General features: G+C 41.9%; 1 protein-coding gene across 4 annotated transcripts in view; it reads right to left on the bottom strand.

Annotated features, from left to right (window-relative positions):
- STAMBPL1 (STAM binding protein like 1) overlaps positions 1 to 19008 on the bottom strand; it is a 43976-nt gene that overhangs the window by 12958 nt on the left and 12010 nt on the right. For 3 of the 4 annotated variants that reach the window (XM_074999530.1, XM_074999532.1, XM_074999533.1), the window contains exons 2-8: positions 13058 to 13157; positions 11724 to 11941; positions 8019 to 8094; positions 5347 to 5442; positions 3044 to 3398; positions 2317 to 2441; positions 1184 to 1321 (exon numbers count right to left, since the gene is read on the bottom strand). In XM_074999530.1, the coding sequence (XP_074855631.1) occupies positions 1184 to 1321; positions 2317 to 2441; positions 3044 to 3398; positions 5347 to 5442; positions 8019 to 8094; positions 11724 to 11941; positions 13058 to 13138 (1089 nt within the window). In that variant the 5' untranslated portion in view covers positions 13139 to 13157. The remainder of the gene's footprint in view (positions 1 to 1183; positions 1322 to 2316; positions 2442 to 3043; positions 3399 to 5346; positions 5443 to 8018; positions 8095 to 11723; positions 11942 to 13057; positions 13158 to 19008) is intronic. The other variant, XM_074999531.1, reaches the window with a different exon arrangement.

The raw sequence follows: 19008 nt of genomic DNA, 5'->3' as shown, positions 1-19008 counted from the left end.
AGCCTTAGCATTTTATCCAGATTCAATTTTTATTATTTGCTACTAAACCTTAACTTTTCCATGGCACAACAAACGTCTCAGGGTAATATTCATGAATGACTCAACAATGCAAAAGCTAAATGCTAGTGTCAGGAGTAAATTCCTAATACCAGGCGCATGAAGGATTACAAAAACAATTTGAAACTCTTCTGTATGTTAGATTAGTATTCTTATGAAAGGAAACAAATCTAAATTGAAGAGGCACGTGAGAGTATAATGAGATGGCATACAGAGAGAAAAGGACATACAATTGTCCAAAATCCCTGGGTGTGATAACAAACCAACATATCAAGTAAAAAATAAAAATTAGACCATAATTCAAAGTAATTCTCCTTAGATGGCAAAAAGTGAATTAACGCCTATAAGAAAACTGAAGTGTAAAGCAGGTTCAAATTTTACATGGTATTCACAAGTTACACAACTGTTTTTGGTTCCAATGCAAACATGGATTTAATATCAAATTGACAGAGCTGGGTGACCACAGTAAATGGTTTCCCTGACCTATGAAAATTTTCATGATTTTTTTTTCTTTTAAAAAAGAGAAATTCTTTTCCGTATCAGGACCAAAAATTGAAATTTTAAAAGTTGTTTAAGGACTGAAAAATTGCCAAAATTATTCGGTTCAATTGAAATGTTCTGTTTTGATATTTTAAGTGTTTGTTTTAATTTAATAAATTTTACACTATAAATTAAAATTTTTAAACAAAAAATTACTCCAAAGGAAAAAAACTAAATTTTTCTTAGAAAAAGTGGGATATTTCAGAAACTCCAAAAATCTATTTTTTTTCCAAAATGGTAAATAGATCAGAACTGAATAATCCCCAAAAGTTTGTTTTGACAAATCAGCATTTTCCAGCAACACATTCTGCTAAAGGACACACAGCTCCTATTGTCTTAGATAGAAGTTTCACTGGCAAAACTGGGCTCACTATATCCATGAAACTACACCTTCCTAGAAATAAAGAGCAGCTTGCATCCATGGATTACATTTGTCTCTAATCAGATCACCAGCACAAAAACTGTGAGAGAATATTAGATGAGATCATGCAAATGTCTTCCTTACATTGGAGCTTCCAGTGCAGGTTCTCTATAGCCTACGTAGCCAATACAAAGAAATCAAGATACGTAATGCATACATACATACATGGATCCAACCCAAAGTGAGGAGATTGTGCTGATCCTGCACGCTGAATAATTCTTCCACATTCTCCACGTCACAGTAATCAGGTCCTGCAGACTGCTTTGGCACTATCACATGGGTTATAGTAAATTCATTATGTGTCTGAAAAACACATGGTAGAAAGATGACTTAAATTAAGGGTCTTCTAATGAACAAACGTTGAAAGTGAGTCTTGAGGAAAAAAGACTGCTATGAGATTCTCAACTGCTGTAAGTGGCTGTAGCTCCACTGAATTCAATTAAACTATGCCAGTTTATACCAGCTAAGAATCTGGTTAGTATTTCAGTATTTCAGCAGGATTCAGAGAAGTAACAAATAGATTTGAAATGTGAATGAACAGAAAAAAGGTAAAAGGGGAGATGATGGCCATTAAGAATGAAACAAGAACGATACAAATATGATTACTTTCATTTAAGCATGGGAACACAAAATGCTTCCCTGTTTTTATTATTTTTGTGTGTATTTAATGCATTCTGATATACAATTTGAACTTTTATTCACTGACAGAGGTGGATTTTTTTTTAGAATTTGAGGACACCTAACAATAGCTTCTAACATTTTCGATATCCAGTCTTCCTATAACTAAAATCATATTGTTTGATGGATACTAAGAATATTCTTGAAAAGTCCTGTAATGAAGTTTAATGGTAGAGCTTTTTAACAGTATATGACCACAATAACCATGGAGAATTAAGGTCTATAATAGTGCAAACAGAAGACCACAATTTAATAAGATAGCTAAACAGACCCATATGATTATTTTACACAGAGGGCTTGTCTACATTACTGCTTAAGTTAACATAAATTACACCACTCAGGTGTGTTAAAAAGGTCACCCATCTAAGCAACACTCTCACCTCAACACAACTTCCACCTCTTGTTAAGGTGGAGTAATTCTGCCAATTGGAGCGTATGTGTCTTCACAAGATGTGCCACAGGAGTGCAGTTGCACCAGTGCAGCTATGCTATTGCACCGTGGTAGTGTACAGTAGCTCATACACTTCAGACCTGCTTTTCCTTTGATAGCCATTCATTAAAGGAAAATACAATACTATCAAAAGTGCCTTCCAAATACAAATGTGAATGTTCAACTGTACCAGTTTTCCACAGAGAATTCCACATGTCTCTATTCCTCTTACTGTATTTGTCTCTGCCAGCAGCAGAAATTTGTGACAAAGATCTGTGGGTAAAACTACACTTCGGAGTGCTTCAGTCACTTGACCTAATAAACAAAGAGAAAGGGCATTTTCTAATGTAAGAGGTTTACCTACTTACAGACTTACACAGGCAGTGCCATACTTGCTACAAAGAGGTTTTGATCAGAATAATACAAAAGTTTACAGAGCATAATCTTTCTTCTATAAAACATGCATTTAAAAATACAGAATGTTAACTGGCTTGCATTCACTAAGGATGTGAACTAGCATACTTCTTAGGGCAAATTTTCAGAACAACTCTAAAATGCAACTTCAGCAGGCCTGGTTCTGCTCCCACAGAGTCAGTAGCAAAATTCCCATTTAATTTAATGGAGATAATTGGGCCTGATGTCTACGTGAGTGGCTACTGGAACTTGTAGCTGTGAAATGCGTAACTGTATATCTACATATCCATTTTACATGAGAAAACAAAGGGTAATGTGCATGCGCACACACACACACACACACACACAAAATATTTTCTAGGAACGTTTGATCCTCCACAATATAATAAAAATATTTATTTCACTATATCCTCCAGGATGTACTGAAATAAACACATGCATGTTGATATTATATGCTATGTTAAGAGAGGTAGAAGAGAAATAAAGCTCAATTGAACACTTACTCTGAACAGTGCTTAAAGTGGCTGCTGGACTTAAGGCATGGTTTACTGGAAGAGACTGCCTAGCAGAAACAGAGGCATCACTCTTACTGGCTTTCTCAGAAAATGCGGTAGATAAAGAGTTATTCTGATGCATTGAAATGCAAGATAACACACTCCCATCGATCTGCTCAGACATAACCATATTCTCTTTACTTTTCAGATCTCGGGCTAGTTCTTGCTTCTTCAGCTGGTCTTCAAAGAACTGAAACTGCTCCGTTTCAAGCTGCTGTTGTCGCATCTGTGCAATTCTCTTCTTTTCGGCTTCTATCAACCTCTGGTGCTCCAGTTTCTTTAAGAATTCAGCTTTAGACTTGTTCTGCAAAGTATGTAAATAAAGTGATCAGCTCCTTTAGACAATGCTAAAAAAGCCACATAATGGTGAGGGGAAAGCTAGCAAATGGATTTACCAGTTGTTATCAGACAATAACAATACTGTTTGGAATATATTAGCCTGGGGTCTGCAACCTGTGGCTCTGGAGCTGCATGGGACTCTTAAAAGATGTCTTTGTGGGTCACAACGCTATAATTGCAAAGTAAAAAAAAAAACCTCTCGACTATTTTCAATATTTTGGTGAACTCTAAAAGCCAAACAATGAACAACTCATAGCTAAATAGCAATGAAATGTGATCTTGAAACAATGGATAACTCCCCCTTTAACATGTGCCATGCATTGTGGGATATGTGTTCTTAAAATAAGGGTTACAAAAATTATGGTTTGATGTTATTTATTAAGGACCGTCTCGAATTCACATGCATTGCGGCTCTTGAATTTTTTTTTTTTGCCAAATTAAAAAAAAAATAGATCTTCTTACTCTTTTGGTTGCTGACCCCTGCATTAGCCACATTGGTCAGTACAACTGTGCCCACAGACATGCTCTACAATATTAAAGACAATGTACCAAGGGATAGAGGACAGAGACCTCCCATTCTGCACAGCCATTATCCATTTACCTCACTGTTGGTGGTACTTCCCCTTGATCCACTTATATCATAGCAGAAATAACTGCAGTCTAAAATATATATATCTTTTCTGGGGGTGGGGCAGGGCAAAGGGAGCTGGCACAAATGAGCCTTTATAATCAAGAACACATTTATCTTCAGGTGGATTTCACAGCACACTTCTCTCTCTGGCACTTTCTCCTGCCCTTTTCCTTTCTCTACTCGCTTTAAATTTCTTTTAGACTATTTCCATGAAATCTAGGGTATGTCTACACTTAAGCAGCTGCACAGACACTCACTACAACAACAACAAGGGGGGCGGTCTCCCATTGTGCTAATTAATCCACCTCCCCAAGAGGCAGTTGCTATGTTGATGAAAGAAGTCTTCCAAAGATTAGTACTGTCTACACCACATAATAGCTCTCTCTCTCAGTGGCGGGGGGCTAAGCCAATGGACGTTTTCCATGTAGATGAGTCATTAACCTTGCACTGTATGGATTTTCCCACATTAGTAGTTGTTCTGAGTTTGTCACATCGGTCTTCACTGTACTCTTATCTCCCTCCAGCTGCCCAGCATCAACTGCTAATCCAAAAGCTGCAGGGAACTTTCAGGTTCCAACATTCCTTCCCCGCTTCTCTTAAAGAGACGGCAGCACAAACGTTCAGGTGTAAAGTACAGATACTTAATCAATGACCAACAAACCAAACCAAACCTCAGAAACAAATTACGAATGGGAACGTGGGTTTTTGTTCCAAACTTTAGGAGACACACCATGAAAGAAAGAACAGCATTCTTTACTTCCTCAACCTCCTTCCACTGCAAGTCTTTAAATTATGAATGCCACTCTCAGTGATTTTACTACACAGAGTGGGAGGATGACTATGCATCCCTCAACAGTTTAAATACAGCCACAAATCAGCCATCATATAGCTTAATTTTGTACCTCTCACCATGTTTTGATGTACATCAGAGTCCAAGTGAACACTAGATTTGTGGTCTAATTTTGCTTTTTGTTTGGAGAAAAGAGCCCATTCAAATACATAGTACAGTATGTGACTTTTTCAAATAAACCAATATTAATAATTTGCATATTTATTTTTAAATAAACACATAGATACATCACTTGTTTATTAGAGGTTCAAAAGACACAATTTGTAAGAGTGCCTATGCTATTATGCTATTGTAAAATTTTAGTGTTTTTTGCCACAACTGCTTTTTAATTTGAATTTTGATTACGTAATACTTACAACTAAGTCTTTAACTAAGTACACATTCATAGGAATAATGTTTTAAAAATTAAATGTAAATGCATCTATGACTTACTTTGTCTTGCACATATTCTTGGTATTCTGCATTATATTTCTTTAAAAGATCCTTCTTCAATTCATCTGTCCTTGGAAATGCAATCTCTTTCAATTTCTGTTGGGAATAAGGTGGATAGAAGAATTAAAAAATATGTAAAATTGCCTCCTGCTTTCCAAACAAACAAACAATTAGCAGGAAAGGAAAACCAGCTGGCAAGCAGATTTAAAAAGGCAATCATTTCAAAACAAAGTTAAAAGTACTAAATCACAGGCATGTCCAATATATAAGATCATGGTCATAGCTTATATAAATTGGCACAGTCCATTGAAGATATGTCAGTTTACAACAGCTGAGCTCTAGCCAACAGGTTTTGTATAGAAAAGGAAAATTACTTTTTCAATCAGGCTGATGCCCCTGTGAGGCATAAATCACATATGACAAACGGCATTACTGGTTCATATAACATCAGTTTTGGCCTAGATCCTGCAGTGAGGTGTCTGGGAGGAGCCCATGTGGGACCCCCAAAAACATCAACAGGGCTCCGCTCAAATGCCCAGTTCTGCCTGTGGACAGTTCACTGCAGAATGGGGTCTTTGATATTAGGCATTTCAAGGACTTAATTAGAGTACTTAAGCATGTATTTAATCCCACTGGCAGAAATTAAGCATGTGTTCATGCACCTTTCCTAAACAGGGATGCTTTCCTGATACAAGGCCCAAGGCAGAGTAAGAACTAGAAGAAAATTATATGGACCAAGCCTCAAAATGGGCATTATTAAATGTATTAAACTTACAATGACAGATTTCAATCACATGGCATTTGACATACTTGCTTAGCTTCACTCACACCCTTGTCCCCACAGCTAGTGGGGTATTTCAATGACCCAAACAAACAGGAAAATTTAACAACAGTGCAGCTTTTTCCCAGATTAATCCGAGAATACACAAACAGTGCACAGTTGCTAATGCCTGTCACAGCACACATGCACCAGAAAGCAGCTACTTCCTTCTGGAGACACTGGAACGCCCAGGGGAACGGCAGCATACGGCACAAGCTTCTACTAGAAGAGAGAGTTTTCCATACTCCAGTGAACATCAGTGGGTATCTTCCAGTATTTTAAACAGAGGAAGGGGCTACTTTAAAACTTTTTATTTCATTCAAAACAACCATGAAACTAATATAGTAGTAGAAAAAGTGGGAAAAACATAAAAAGGAACTGGAGTACATGTTTTAATGTTAAAGAAAGCAGAAAATGGAGGGAAAAGCCAGCTTCCACTGAAGTCCATGTCCATTCACTTAAATGGAAGCAGGATGAGATCCTGTGTGGTTTTAATTTAATGTATTTAAAACATGTGTATCCTTTAGACAGGGCTGCCAACTTCCTACTCAAAACGAAACACCCTTGTCCCACCCTCCTGTGTGTACCCCCCGCCCTGCTCCTTTTCAGAGGCTCCACCTCTGCTTACTTCATCCACCTTCCCACTGTTGCTCACCCTCCCTACCCTCACTGACCTCCACCCTGCTGGCTTAAGGGGCTGGAATGCAGGACGGAGTGAGGGCTGGGGCAGGGAAGGGGGAGTTCTGCATGCAGAAGGAGGCTCTGGGTTGGGGCAGGTGGGTGTGGTGCAGGGGTGAATGAAACCTCTGACTGGGGGGGTATGGGCTCTGGGCTGGGGCTAAGGATGAGGGGTTCTGGCTATAGAGAGGAGCTTCAGGCTGGGGTTGTAGGGGTTTGGAGGGCAGAAGGGGGATCAGGGCTGAGGCAGTGGGTTGGAGTGCATGGGAGTGGGGGCTCAGGGTGCAGGCTCTGGGTGGCGCTTACCTCACGCACCTCCTGGAAGCAGCACCTGTGCAGAGAAGCAGCCAAGAGGCTCTGTGCTGCCTGGCCTGAAGTGCTGCTCCCACAGCTCTCATTCCTAGGCAACGGGAGCTGCCGGCACTTGGGGTGAGGGCAGTGTGCGGCACCCCAGCTGTTCCTGTGCAAAGGGGCTGAAGTGGGGATATGTTGCCGCTTCAAGGAGCAACTTGATGTAAGTGCCACCCCAAGTCTGCACCCTGACCTCCCCCTCGCCCACTCCTCAACCTGGTGACCTTACATTAGAAACAGATTTAACTAAGTTTCCAACCATCAGCAGGGCTGACAGCTACTGTGGGCCTGGGAGCAAGGTGGGAGGAGGGGCCCAGCTCTCCACCCCTAGAAGAGGTGGGGTCAAGGGTGGAGAGGAGGGGCTTAGGGCAGTCAGCCCTGGAGCTCCTCCCACACTCTCTCAGAACTGCACACGCAGCGGTGGCACAGCGCTGCAGTGGCCTTTCAGAGGGATCCAGAGCTCTGACTGGCACTGCTGCTACTTTGCCAGAGGCAGCGGTGGAGCTCCAGGTCCCTTTGAAAGGCCAGGCCCTGGGGAACTGCCACCTTTACCTCCCCCCAGTGGGCAGGCATGCCAACAATCCATACACTCTTGTCTCTATTCAGTAATACCAACTGATTTACAACATAGGAGCTGTAATTAGAATCTCAGAAATGATCAAGCAGCTACACTGAAATGAAACTTTGTTGCTAATGGAGCTAGATATAAGAAGTTAGTCATGGTAGGCTGGGTTGGCTCCATGTTTATTTGTCTGTATTGAGGAAAGAACAGTTTAGTTACCGAGAAAGCAATTTGAGAAAGGCCAGGAAAAAGCAATAGTACCTTCATAATATCCTGTTTTTCTGGTACTGCACATTGCTGATAGTCTCGGTGATTGGGCAGCTTTTCCACAAATAAGCTAGAAAATTAAACACACATTTTCACCCTATTAACCAAAAGAAAATCCAAAACAGCTTTTATGTTGGGAGGAAAGCAAGCTTCGCATGTCACAGATATTGAACACTGCATTCCAATTTCATTTACAGCAGCTTTCTAGGCTCTCACAGGTTTAAACCATGCCACTAGCATTCCAGCACTGATTTAGAGGATCCAACTCTTAGCCCCCCAACCCCTAATAATACTATTTTCTGTGGCTAGATGTACTTTTCCTTGATCTTTAGTAGCAACGGGTAATAATAAGACTAACTAGAACATGGCCACAGGAACCACCATGCTGGGCACTAGCTAGACTTTGCAACCAGATCTTAAGAGCACCACCCATGTCCTTCCATCTCTTTCTCATTTTGAACACACTTGTTAGGTTTTGTCTTATTTAAGTTCTACAGGCCAGTGAATGTCCTTTAGTCTAGATTTGTTCATGCTGGCACTTCCCCGAGCTACTGCAACACTAATAATAATGTTAACATGGCAAAAGTGTAGGAGAGGAAGCTACCAACAGAGGAAGTCTCTACAGAGATTTCATGTGAAGTCATGCATGCCATACTAACATACATGACTGCAGCCCACTTCAGACCTGATCAACTTGTGCTGCGAAGTGAAATGAATTATATATATATATATATATATATATATATATATATATATATATATATATATAAAAATATAACATTTAATACTCCTGTGTTGGGAAGAACACCGCAACCATCCAACACTCTGGTATTTAATTTCAAAAAGAGGAATTACACAAAAATGAGGAGGTTAGTTAAGCAGAAATTAAAAGATAGAGTAACTAAAGTAAAATCCCTGCAAGCTGCGTGGAAACTTTTCGAAGATACCATATTAGAGGCCCGACTTAAATGTATACCCCAAATTAAAAAACACAGTAAGAGACCTAAAAAAGAGCCACCATGGCTTAACCACCGTGTAAAAGAGGCAGTGAGAGATAAAAAGGCATCTTTTAAAAAGTGGAAGTCAAATCCTAGTGATCAAAATAAAAAGGAACATAAACACTGCCAAATTAAATGTGAAAATGTAATAAGAAAAGCCAAAAAAGATTTTGAGGAACAGTTAGCCATAAATTCAAAAAACAATAGTAAAATGTTTTTTAAGTACATTAGAAGCAGGAAGCCCGCTAAAAAAGCAGTGGAGCCCCTGGACAATAGAGACATAAAAGGAGCAATCAAGGAAGATAATGCCATTGCGGAAAAACTAAATGATTTCTTTGCTTCAGTCTTCACAGCTGAGGATGTTAGAGAGATTCCCAAATCTGAGCTGTCCTTTATGGGTGACAAATCTGAGGAACTGTCCCAAACTGAAGTATCATTGGAGGAGGTTTTGGAACTAACTGATAGGCTAAACAGTCACAAGTCTCCAGGACCGTATGGTATTCACCCAAGGGTTCTGAAAGAACTCAAATGTGAAATTGCGGAACTATTAACGGTGGTTTGTAACCTATCCTTTAAATCAGCTTCGGTACCCAATGATTGGAAGACAGCTAATATAACACCAATATTTCAAAAGGGCTCTAAAGGAGACCCTAGCAATTGCAGACTGGTAAGTCTAACATCACTACCAGGCAAATTAGTAGAAACAATAATAAAGAATAAAATTATCATACACATAGAGGAATGTGATTTGTTGAGCAAAAGTCAACATGGTTTCTGTAAAGGGAAGTCGTGTCTTACTAATCTATTAGAGTTCTTTGAAGGGGTTAACAAGCATGCAGACAGGGGGGATCCAGTAGACATAGTATACTTAGATTTCCAGAAAGCCTTTGACATGGTCCCTCACCAAAGGCTCTTATGTAAATTAAGTGGTCATGGGATAGGAGGAAAGATCCTTTCATGTATTGGGAACTGGTTAAAAGACAGGAAACAAAGGGTAGGAATAAATGGTAAATTTTCACAATGGAAGGGGTAACTAGTGGTGTTCCCCAAGGGTCAGTCCTGGGACCAATCTTGTTCAACTTATTCGTCAATGATCTAGAGAAAGGGGTAAGCAGTGAGGTGGCAAAGTTTGCAGATGACACCAAACTGTTCAGGATAGTCAAAACCAAAGCAGACTGTGAAGAACTTCAAAAAGATCTCAGCAAACTGAGTGATTGGGCAGCAAAATGGCAAATGAAATGTAATGTGAGTAAGTGTAAGGTAATGCACATTGGGGAAAAATAACCCCAATTATACATACAATATGATGGGGGCAAATTTACCTACTACAGATCAGGAAAGGGATCTTGGAATTATAGTGGATAGTTCTCTGAAAACATCCACGCAGTGTGCAGCAGCAGTCAGTAAAGCAAATAGGATGTTAGGAATAATTAAAAAAGGGATAGAAAATAAGACAAAGAATGTCTTACTTCCCCTATATAAAACTATGGTACGCCCACATCTTGAGCACCGCATGCAGATGTGGTCTCCTCACCTCAAAAAAGATATATTGGCATTAGAAAAGGTTCAGAAAAGGGCAAGTAAAATAATTAAGGGTTTAGAACGGGTCCCACATGAGGAGAGGCTAGAGAGACTGGGACTTCTCAGTCTAGAAAAGAGGAGACTGAGGGGTGATATGATAGAGGTATGTAAAATCATGAATGGTGTGGAGAAAGTGAATACAGAAAAGTTATTTACTTGTTCCCATAATATAAGAACTAGAGGACACCAAATGAAATTAATGGGTAGCAGGTTCAAAACTAATAAAAGAAAGTTTTTCTTCACACAGCGCACAGTCAACCTGTGGGACTCCTTACCAGAGGACGCTGTGAAGGCCAGGACTTTAACAGAGTTTAAAAAAGAGCTCGATAAATATTTGGAGGTTAGGTCCATAGATGGCTATTAGCAAGGGGTAAGGTATGGTGCCTAGCCTTTTGTCGAAGGCAGGAGATGGATGGCAGGAGACAAATAGCTTGATCATTGTCTTCGGTTCACCTCCTCTGGGGCACCAGGCATTGGCTACTGTCAGCAGACAGGATACTGGGCTAGATGGACCTTTGGTCTGACCCACTATGGCCATTCTTATGTTCTTATATAGCACAGGCAGAATGAATCTCTGCTGTGCATGTAGGATGCACATTGGATACTTCTGCTTACAGCCATCTATGGCTCTCTGAAAAGACTGGAAATTTCCATGCCCTGTCTGGTCCCCACAGTTGCATGTATTTGTTTAAAAAGAACAACAAATTGCAAAAATGTCTGAACAAAACAGTATACCAGAGAGAGGGAAATTCATGCCGCACCCCAATCTTTACACTTTTAACTTTTTTTAAAGCTCCACATCTAAACTGTCTGTTTAGAAAGTTGAAATCTGATGTAGAATTAGCTCTCAGTTAGGAAGCAACTGGGTGTTCTAGTGAAATCTGTTTCTGATTTGATGGAGTTACGACCTTCTGAAAACAATCACATGTTCAGCATGCACAGAACTTTTTGCAATGGCTTATTCATTCAGGGACAGATGCTGTCTAGTCTTTGTGTGGAATAGGAGTAGAATGAGGGAGTAAAAAGCCTGTCTTTTTGTGGTCTCTTTGATGGCTGGGCAAAATTCCCAAATCAATCTAAGAGAATCATTTACGGAGAAAAACTATAGATTATTCCTTACGTTATAAATTTATTATAAAGAACAAAAGCATTCTCCAGGTTTCCTTCCTCCAGATATACAGATGCCATGCGCTCCATCTCTACTCCGGATCTAAAATAACGACGTGGAGTAATATCCTCATTGATAGTGATATTACAGGCAAGCTTGCTTAAGGCACGTACTCGCTCCTCTGGGTTCACTGAAACATCTGTGTGGTCAGGCATAGCTGCTAACTTTTTCTGAAAAACAAGCCACATGTCACAGGTTACATTTCACCTTGGATGGCTGACCCCATTAACATGCATCCCAGCAAACACTAATCCTGGCAAATCATGTCCCCCCTAGAAGCTGCTTATTTGCTCACCCTTGTCCTACAGGCATGAAAAGACCAGACCCCTCAGAAATGTAGCTATGCCAACATTGTCTCCACCCCTCAGCATCTTCTTCTTCTGTTTCTTCTTGGACTGAGCCGTCGATCGATGGATCCTATCATCTGCACCACCATTTATGAGTGCCTAAACCAATCCTTGATTGGCAGAGCCGATTACAGATGTCACATAAAAACCCACCAACTGCAGGTGCTGCACGTTCTTTTTGGGTCCTACACTTTTCATGTAGTGCCTGGATATGCTGATTCTCATAGCAATAAGAGCCTCTCAGCATAGACAGTGCTTGATTAACACAATAATTCTTTTGTCAACCTAACTGCCACCTCTTGGAGATGTACCACATGTACCTTACCTCTGAATGCAATGATTTCTTTTGGCTGTAGCTTAACTGATGCTAGCTAACAGAAACTGCAGCATCACATAAGGAATTAATTTCAGTTCGCTTTACAGTTTAAGACATTGCATTTACAGCCAAATAAACTAAAGCTATTTAACAGGACAGGAACAGAGGTCAGCAAGAAAAGCCATGAACTCATGTTCTGAAAGACTTAAAGCATTTTCTCTTTCATGCTGTTACTTAAAATATTTTTGATTACATTCCTGAATGAAACTGCTGCTGAGAAACTCCTTCATCTTAGTATCTTTTAAAGGCTTCAGGCTTTCAGTTCAGAATGTGTACACATACACACAGCTGGAAGAAGAGCACAGTCAATAAAATGGAGAGAAACCCCAACAAATCAAATGTATCAAATATTGTATTTTTAAAGTATTTAAATTCCAGATTGCTACTCTCCATACTAAGTGGTAGCTGGGCAGAGAATAAGGGAGGTAGCAGGGTAATGGTGGTTGGAACCTTGGAAAAACCCTTGAACTGGCAGTCAACACAAATAAACAAGAGGGGTGGTGTTTGTTGCTTTTTTGAAACTCAGGGTGCTAAAGCATTAATTATTAAAATGTAATACATACCAAGGAACTAACAGTGAATGGCTGTTCCATGTTGCCCACAGTCTGCAAACCAAGGTTACTATTTCTTTCTAATCCCTCCATCTGGACACAAACAACACAACTGGAGGTATGGGGAAGAAGGAAGGGAAAAAGCAAATGAATGCAGTGTTCAGTGGTTGCAGTAAGCTGCTGCTCCCCACCCCCCACCCCAGTCATGGGTTATTAGTTAAAGAGGAACTTTAGTACAAATCCACTGACATTAACTATGTGCTAACATGAAAAACACAACAATGAAGTAATTTTAACTGGAAATATCTTCAGAGAGCTAGATTCTTATGCCATGGAAGGTATCCTAACTATTCAAAATCGAACACAACACAAACAAGCCCAATTGTATGTTTTAATAAACATGTTATTACAGGTGGCCTCAGTATATAACATTAAGTAGTTTTAAAATAACTTGATTTAACATTTAGTTAACTTGTAATCTAATGATAAATTAGTATCTGTGGGAGAGAGCAAAAAAGTTCAAACCAGAAGTTCAAATAACAACTGTATTTAATATTTCCATCTGTACATACCATGGTAAAAATATCGTCTGAATCTGAGTATTTTTTCTGGCAACTGTCCTAACTTAATATGGAAACTATACATTTGGTAACCAAAAGTATATGAAATCTTTCCAGCACCTTTTGAATCACCTACAGCACTGGCTGATTGCAAGCAGAGATCAAAACCTGTATCTTCCACATGCTGAGTGTAGTTTAACACAACCCTTCAGAAAAAGCAAACAGTAACAGCTAAAGACAAATATTTAAAGGTGCTGCAATCGTCAGCAAAATTGTTTCTGACAAGGAAATGTTTCATTAAATTATACTTCAATAACAGTGCAAAGGTGGCAAAGTGGCAGCTGTAAATCCCAACACTTCAGTGCACCTTCTAGAAAATTAGTCTTGAATGTTAAAGGTTTTGTGTGATATAGAAAATGCACATTATAAACACCTAAGGGCCAGACTGGTTCAGCACAGAAGCCCCAGATCGAAAGGAGTTGCAGCAAAGATGATGCCTATGTTTTTACACTAGAGAGTTATGCCGATAAAACCAGGGTTTTGTCAACAAAACTCGCAGAGCCTCCACACACAAAATGCGTTTCGTTGACAGTATGTCAACCAAACTCGCCACTTTCATTGACAGCCTCTCCGCCACAAGACAGAATGCCTTTCTTGACAGAGTATGTCAACAAAAAAGCCAGGTGCACTCTCTAGGGGGTCCTGTGCTGACAGACAGGGCTTCCAGTTCACCAGGCAGCCCTGTCTGCTTTGCTTCCCGTTGGCCGTTCTGTTGAGACAGAGCAGATTGCTTTATCCATCTGCTTTTGTGTGGGTCTGCACACTGTCGACCGAAGTTTTGCCAGAAGTTCTCTTCCACCAGTGACTTCTGTTGACAGATCGCTGCATTGCAGACCCTTTCTCTATCCCTTTTCCACCCCTCACCTGCAAGTTTTGAGCATGAGGGAAGTGGGACGTCTCGGTCAGGGGCCATATCAGTGAAAGTTTTTTCTTTGCTTTTCATTATGTGTCCCGACTGATTTTTCCGTGGGTCAGTGGCCCCCAACCCAAAAAATATTCCCTTCCCCTGATTTAAATCATTGCTCGGGGGTGGGGCTGGGGATCTGGGGTTCAGTACATAAGCTGACCTTGGGAGAGACGAGGACCCCAGACCTCCCTTACCGCAGCAGCTTGGGGCAAGGTGAGAAGTGCCTCTCCATGGCTGCCGCAGCTCCAGCAACCACAGCCAGGGGAGAGATGAAGGTCCCCGGCTGGGGCAGGTATAGTTTCATCTGCCCTCTGCAATCCCCAGTCCGAGCAAGGAATGCAGAAACTGTGCAGTTTCCCTTTGCTCCCTGATGACGGCACAGCCCTCACCTTCCCCGCACTGCACTCCCTAGAAGGCACCTATGAGGTGGGAGGCTTGGTGCTGTACAGAGGGTGGTGTGTGCCCAGCCAAACCCATTCTCAGCCTAGTGAGTCTCTCTTTTCTGTTTGGTTTTGTGAGAAGTAAGCCCGTTCCAGGCACATCCCATTTTCCCATCCCAACCCAACCCAACCCTTATCTTGCTTTAAGTTATGATAAGAGGCAGCCATATGCCAAATTTGGTAGGGCTAGCTCTTACCATTTAACAAGGAGTCCTTGAACAGGTGGAAAGACAGACAGCTGGACAGATGCACACACTCTCTGAAATATACAGTAGATATATTTAAAAATCTTGTTCATGATACCCAGCTAGGAGTCTTTAGTGCTACCGTGGTGGCACAAAAGCACCATAAATCCAGCTTAAATGACTCCCTGGGAGTTTCTAGTATAAATATTTGTCCTATGTCTCCTCTTCTCCTGCCTCACTCTTGTAGCCCAACATGAGGAGCTGTAGCTTGGGCATGAAGGAATGCCAAAGCACTGCCTATTCCTGGTGTATAGAACAGACTTTCGAGGCCACAGAGGCTGGGCACAGCATCGTATTTGCTCTAACACATACCAGAGATTAAGGAGGCCTCAGATCAGCTTCCTACAGGCTGCTTTAGCTTAACCAGGCTATTCTAACTACTCAAACTACTAAAGCAGAATGGGCATTAAGGAGAAAAAGAAATGGGCATTAAGGAGCTCATTTTCATAAGCTTTCCAATGCCTGCGACCATGCAGACTGCCTTAGCAGAGAGTGTGTTTTGATTTTCAGCATGAAAGACAGCATCCAGTCTTCTTTTTCAGCTTATGTGGAGCTGAAATGCCCCGAAGGATTAAAACTTACTACAATATAAGGTCATGTTAAAACAAAGGCTGTGATATTATTTCCTCCTTTATTTTCCTGTCAAGTCCCAAGTTCAATATTTTGGGTTTTCTGTGTATCTGCACATTCAAGCTATAAAATGTGATCAACTCCTGAACCCAACAGTGATTACTTAGGAAATCCCCTGCTGAAGATGGCAGACATTGTGCCTGAGCAAGAACTTCAGTATCTAGTCTATTATGCAGGAACTAATTATTAATTTTAAGTCTACCCCTACCTCAGGTTTCTTATTTTTTTTTAAAAAAAAGCATTAGTCACTTCAAGAAACTGGGGAAATCAGGCGGGCAGAGGAGGAGAAGGGAAGATGCGGGGGCGGGGGGGGGACAGGAGGGGAAAGGAAGACAGTGATACAGGAGAAGTATCAGGAATAAGTGTTGACCTGGTACCAAAAATAGTATTCTCCACCCCACAAAACCAATCTCAAACAAGAAGTCTGTTAAAACAATGAAACAAACCTGTGCATGTGTGTGTGTTTGAGATTTTATCTGCATTACAATGAACTGTTTGAATCATAAGCCAATCATATTTTACAAAATCTTTCTCCACATAAAATGTAGAAGTTTATTAATAGAGCAGCCAGTTCAAGAAGACAAACTTTTCATAACTAGGCTGCTGGTCTGAATCCAACACAGGTCAGCGGTGACAATGTACCACCACAGCTTAAAGTATTTTCCCCACTTCTACTAGCCTGGCTGAATGCACAGGTATCCTGAGTCACTCCCGCTACTGCCCAATCTCTCATCCATTTATTTTGACTGCCTGTTCTCCTGAGGACTGAAAACTGAGCCAACCATAATGAATCAACACCTCTAAATGAATCATTCAGCACTGCTCTGCCCTCACCCAATAAATCACGTTACATTGGCCTCACATGTGGGACCCTTTGCTGAAGGAGAAAAAAAAAGTTTCCCCCCTTCCTGGATCAAACTGTAGACCACTCCCAAACAGAAAGCACTCAGCTGTGTAGAGCAGGAAGGCCACCATGATGGGCTTTGTCTGGCTTCATCCTAGGTCAGGACAGTGTCCTCTCCCCCAGCGCCATACAAACAGACTCCCCTTTGGGGAGGCACAAGCAAACAAGGAATTCCCTGCCCCCTTCTCAATGTGCCCTGGCTCTAACAGTACACAAGTTAAAATAAAAAGGTTACGATTGCCTCAATGATCTCTTTAAAATAAAGTGTTCATAGGAATTAAAATTCAGTTACAACTTCAGGCATATTAAGAGGAGACATCTGGTGGCAGCAGAAACTCATACTTCCTCAAATTATGCACTGATGTTTGTGAAAGTCAGAGCCCCGAAGAGCAAGCTCCTGTACCTATGCACAATGTGTCATGATGCAGGAACAGAGATGAGCAGAAAAGTCAGCACAGTTAGGGAAGCATTTGATCTTTAAAAAGAAAAGCCCTTGTGGATTCCAGTGAAGAAGGTGGGGAACAATGTTTAAATCTGACACAATAAATACAATACTAGGACAAACTTGACATCCTGGCAAAAATGTACTGAAAAAGATGCATTATGCCTAATACCCAGGGCTAGATTAAGAAAGAGGCTTTAGGGGCTGAAGCCCAGGGCCCTGGACTAAGGGAGACTGTGCAAAAAGATCTCCGGGTTGCCAAAAGTGCTGCAGGCACTAAAGCCTCGGCACATCATCCATCGCTACTTGGTCAGATGGGAGTCAGCCTAGCCTGCTACCTCCCCCGGACGGGCTGGAGCTGCATCACTGCTGGCCCAATGGGTGTGGGGAAAGCTCTATTCTTGTGCTGCCCTGGCCTGATGATTCTGCCCCGATGCTCCTACTGGGCGCAGGGCAGCATGGCCTGTCCTGAGCCACCTGCTGTCCCCACGCCAAATGGGATCTGACCCCAGTGGGGCCCGATGAAAGAAGTTTGCTCATGGCTGACATACAACACAAAAACAGAGCTACAGGAACACGAGCATATTTTATAATGATTCTAGAACACTTTCTGACCATCATATTCAGGTGTAAAAAATGAGACTACTATAGCGCAGAAAACTAAGCCTCTCTAAAAACAATGACATTGGGCAGCTTTGTTTCCATCTGCACATGAACATGCTGTATATTGTATAGGGCGTGGAAAAAATCCCCACTTATCCTGATTAGGGCTTATTAGTGTTATTGAAACATGAGTTAATAAGAAGAGTAATCAAGTACTTACTACAGGAGCAAGGAGAAATTCTAATGTGTAGTCCCACAGAGTGAAATGGAGCACAGTTTTGTTTTTCAGAAATAGAAATCAATTATGTTAACGTGTTAAACTATACAGTGGTCCCTCGGGATGCACGAGGGTTGCATTCCATGTAACCCTTGCATATCCCAAATTTCAGGTGCATCGTGGAGTCTTGGGCGGAGGGTTGGGGCCTAGGGGTTATAAGCTTGGGGTGGGTTAGGGCTGCAGAGGGGGCAGGAGGGTGGAGTTGAGCCAGGGTGTGCGGGGGTAGGAGCCGGGTCTGCAGAGGCTGGAGCAGGATCTGTGAGGGTGGTGGGCAGGAGGTTGGTTCCAAAGCCCGACACCGGGCTGTAGTGCACCAGGGACTGGGAGGCCCAAGCACAGGTTGGGGCTAAGCTGGGGCAACGGGGGGGTGGAGGGGGGCTGATCCTTGTGGGGAGGATAAGGGGGTTTTAGTGCCCCCTAGCTGCCTGCAGCAGTGGGCAGCTGCAGGGGGGTGGGGGCGCTAAAGCCCTTCTCCTTATTTCCCAGAGCAGTGCCGCTGTATGCTTGACAGTAGTGCAGCTCTGGGAAGGGGGTTTTAGCCTGCCTGGCTGCCCGGAGCAGCAGGCAGCTAGGCGAGCTAAAAGCCTTCCCCCTACCTTCCCAGAGTGGTGCCTGGGAAGGCAGGGGCAACTGCAGGAAGCTAAGCAGGCTGACAGCCACATGTATTCAAGTTGTGTGAAACTCACATTAAACTAGAGCGAACATATCTCCCTGTCCCAAATATGGGGGGAGGGGCGGCTCCTCCCAGCCCCAGGGAGCTGTGAAGGAGGCAGCAGCTGCTGCCGCTCCCTGGGAGCCCCAGGAAAGCGGTAGTCCCGGCGATCCCTTGCAGCCCTGGGGAAGCTGCAGCCCCCAGCAACCTCCCTGCTTCCCCAAGGCTCAGGGAAGTTAAGGG

The sequence above is a fragment of the Carettochelys insculpta genome, chromosome 7 (genome assembly GCF_033958435.1).
Source record: "Carettochelys insculpta isolate YL-2023 chromosome 7, ASM3395843v1, whole genome shotgun sequence".
NCBI lineage: Eukaryota > Metazoa > Chordata > Testudines > Carettochelyidae > Carettochelys > Carettochelys insculpta.
This window is presented reverse-complemented; position numbering and strand designations above follow the sequence as displayed.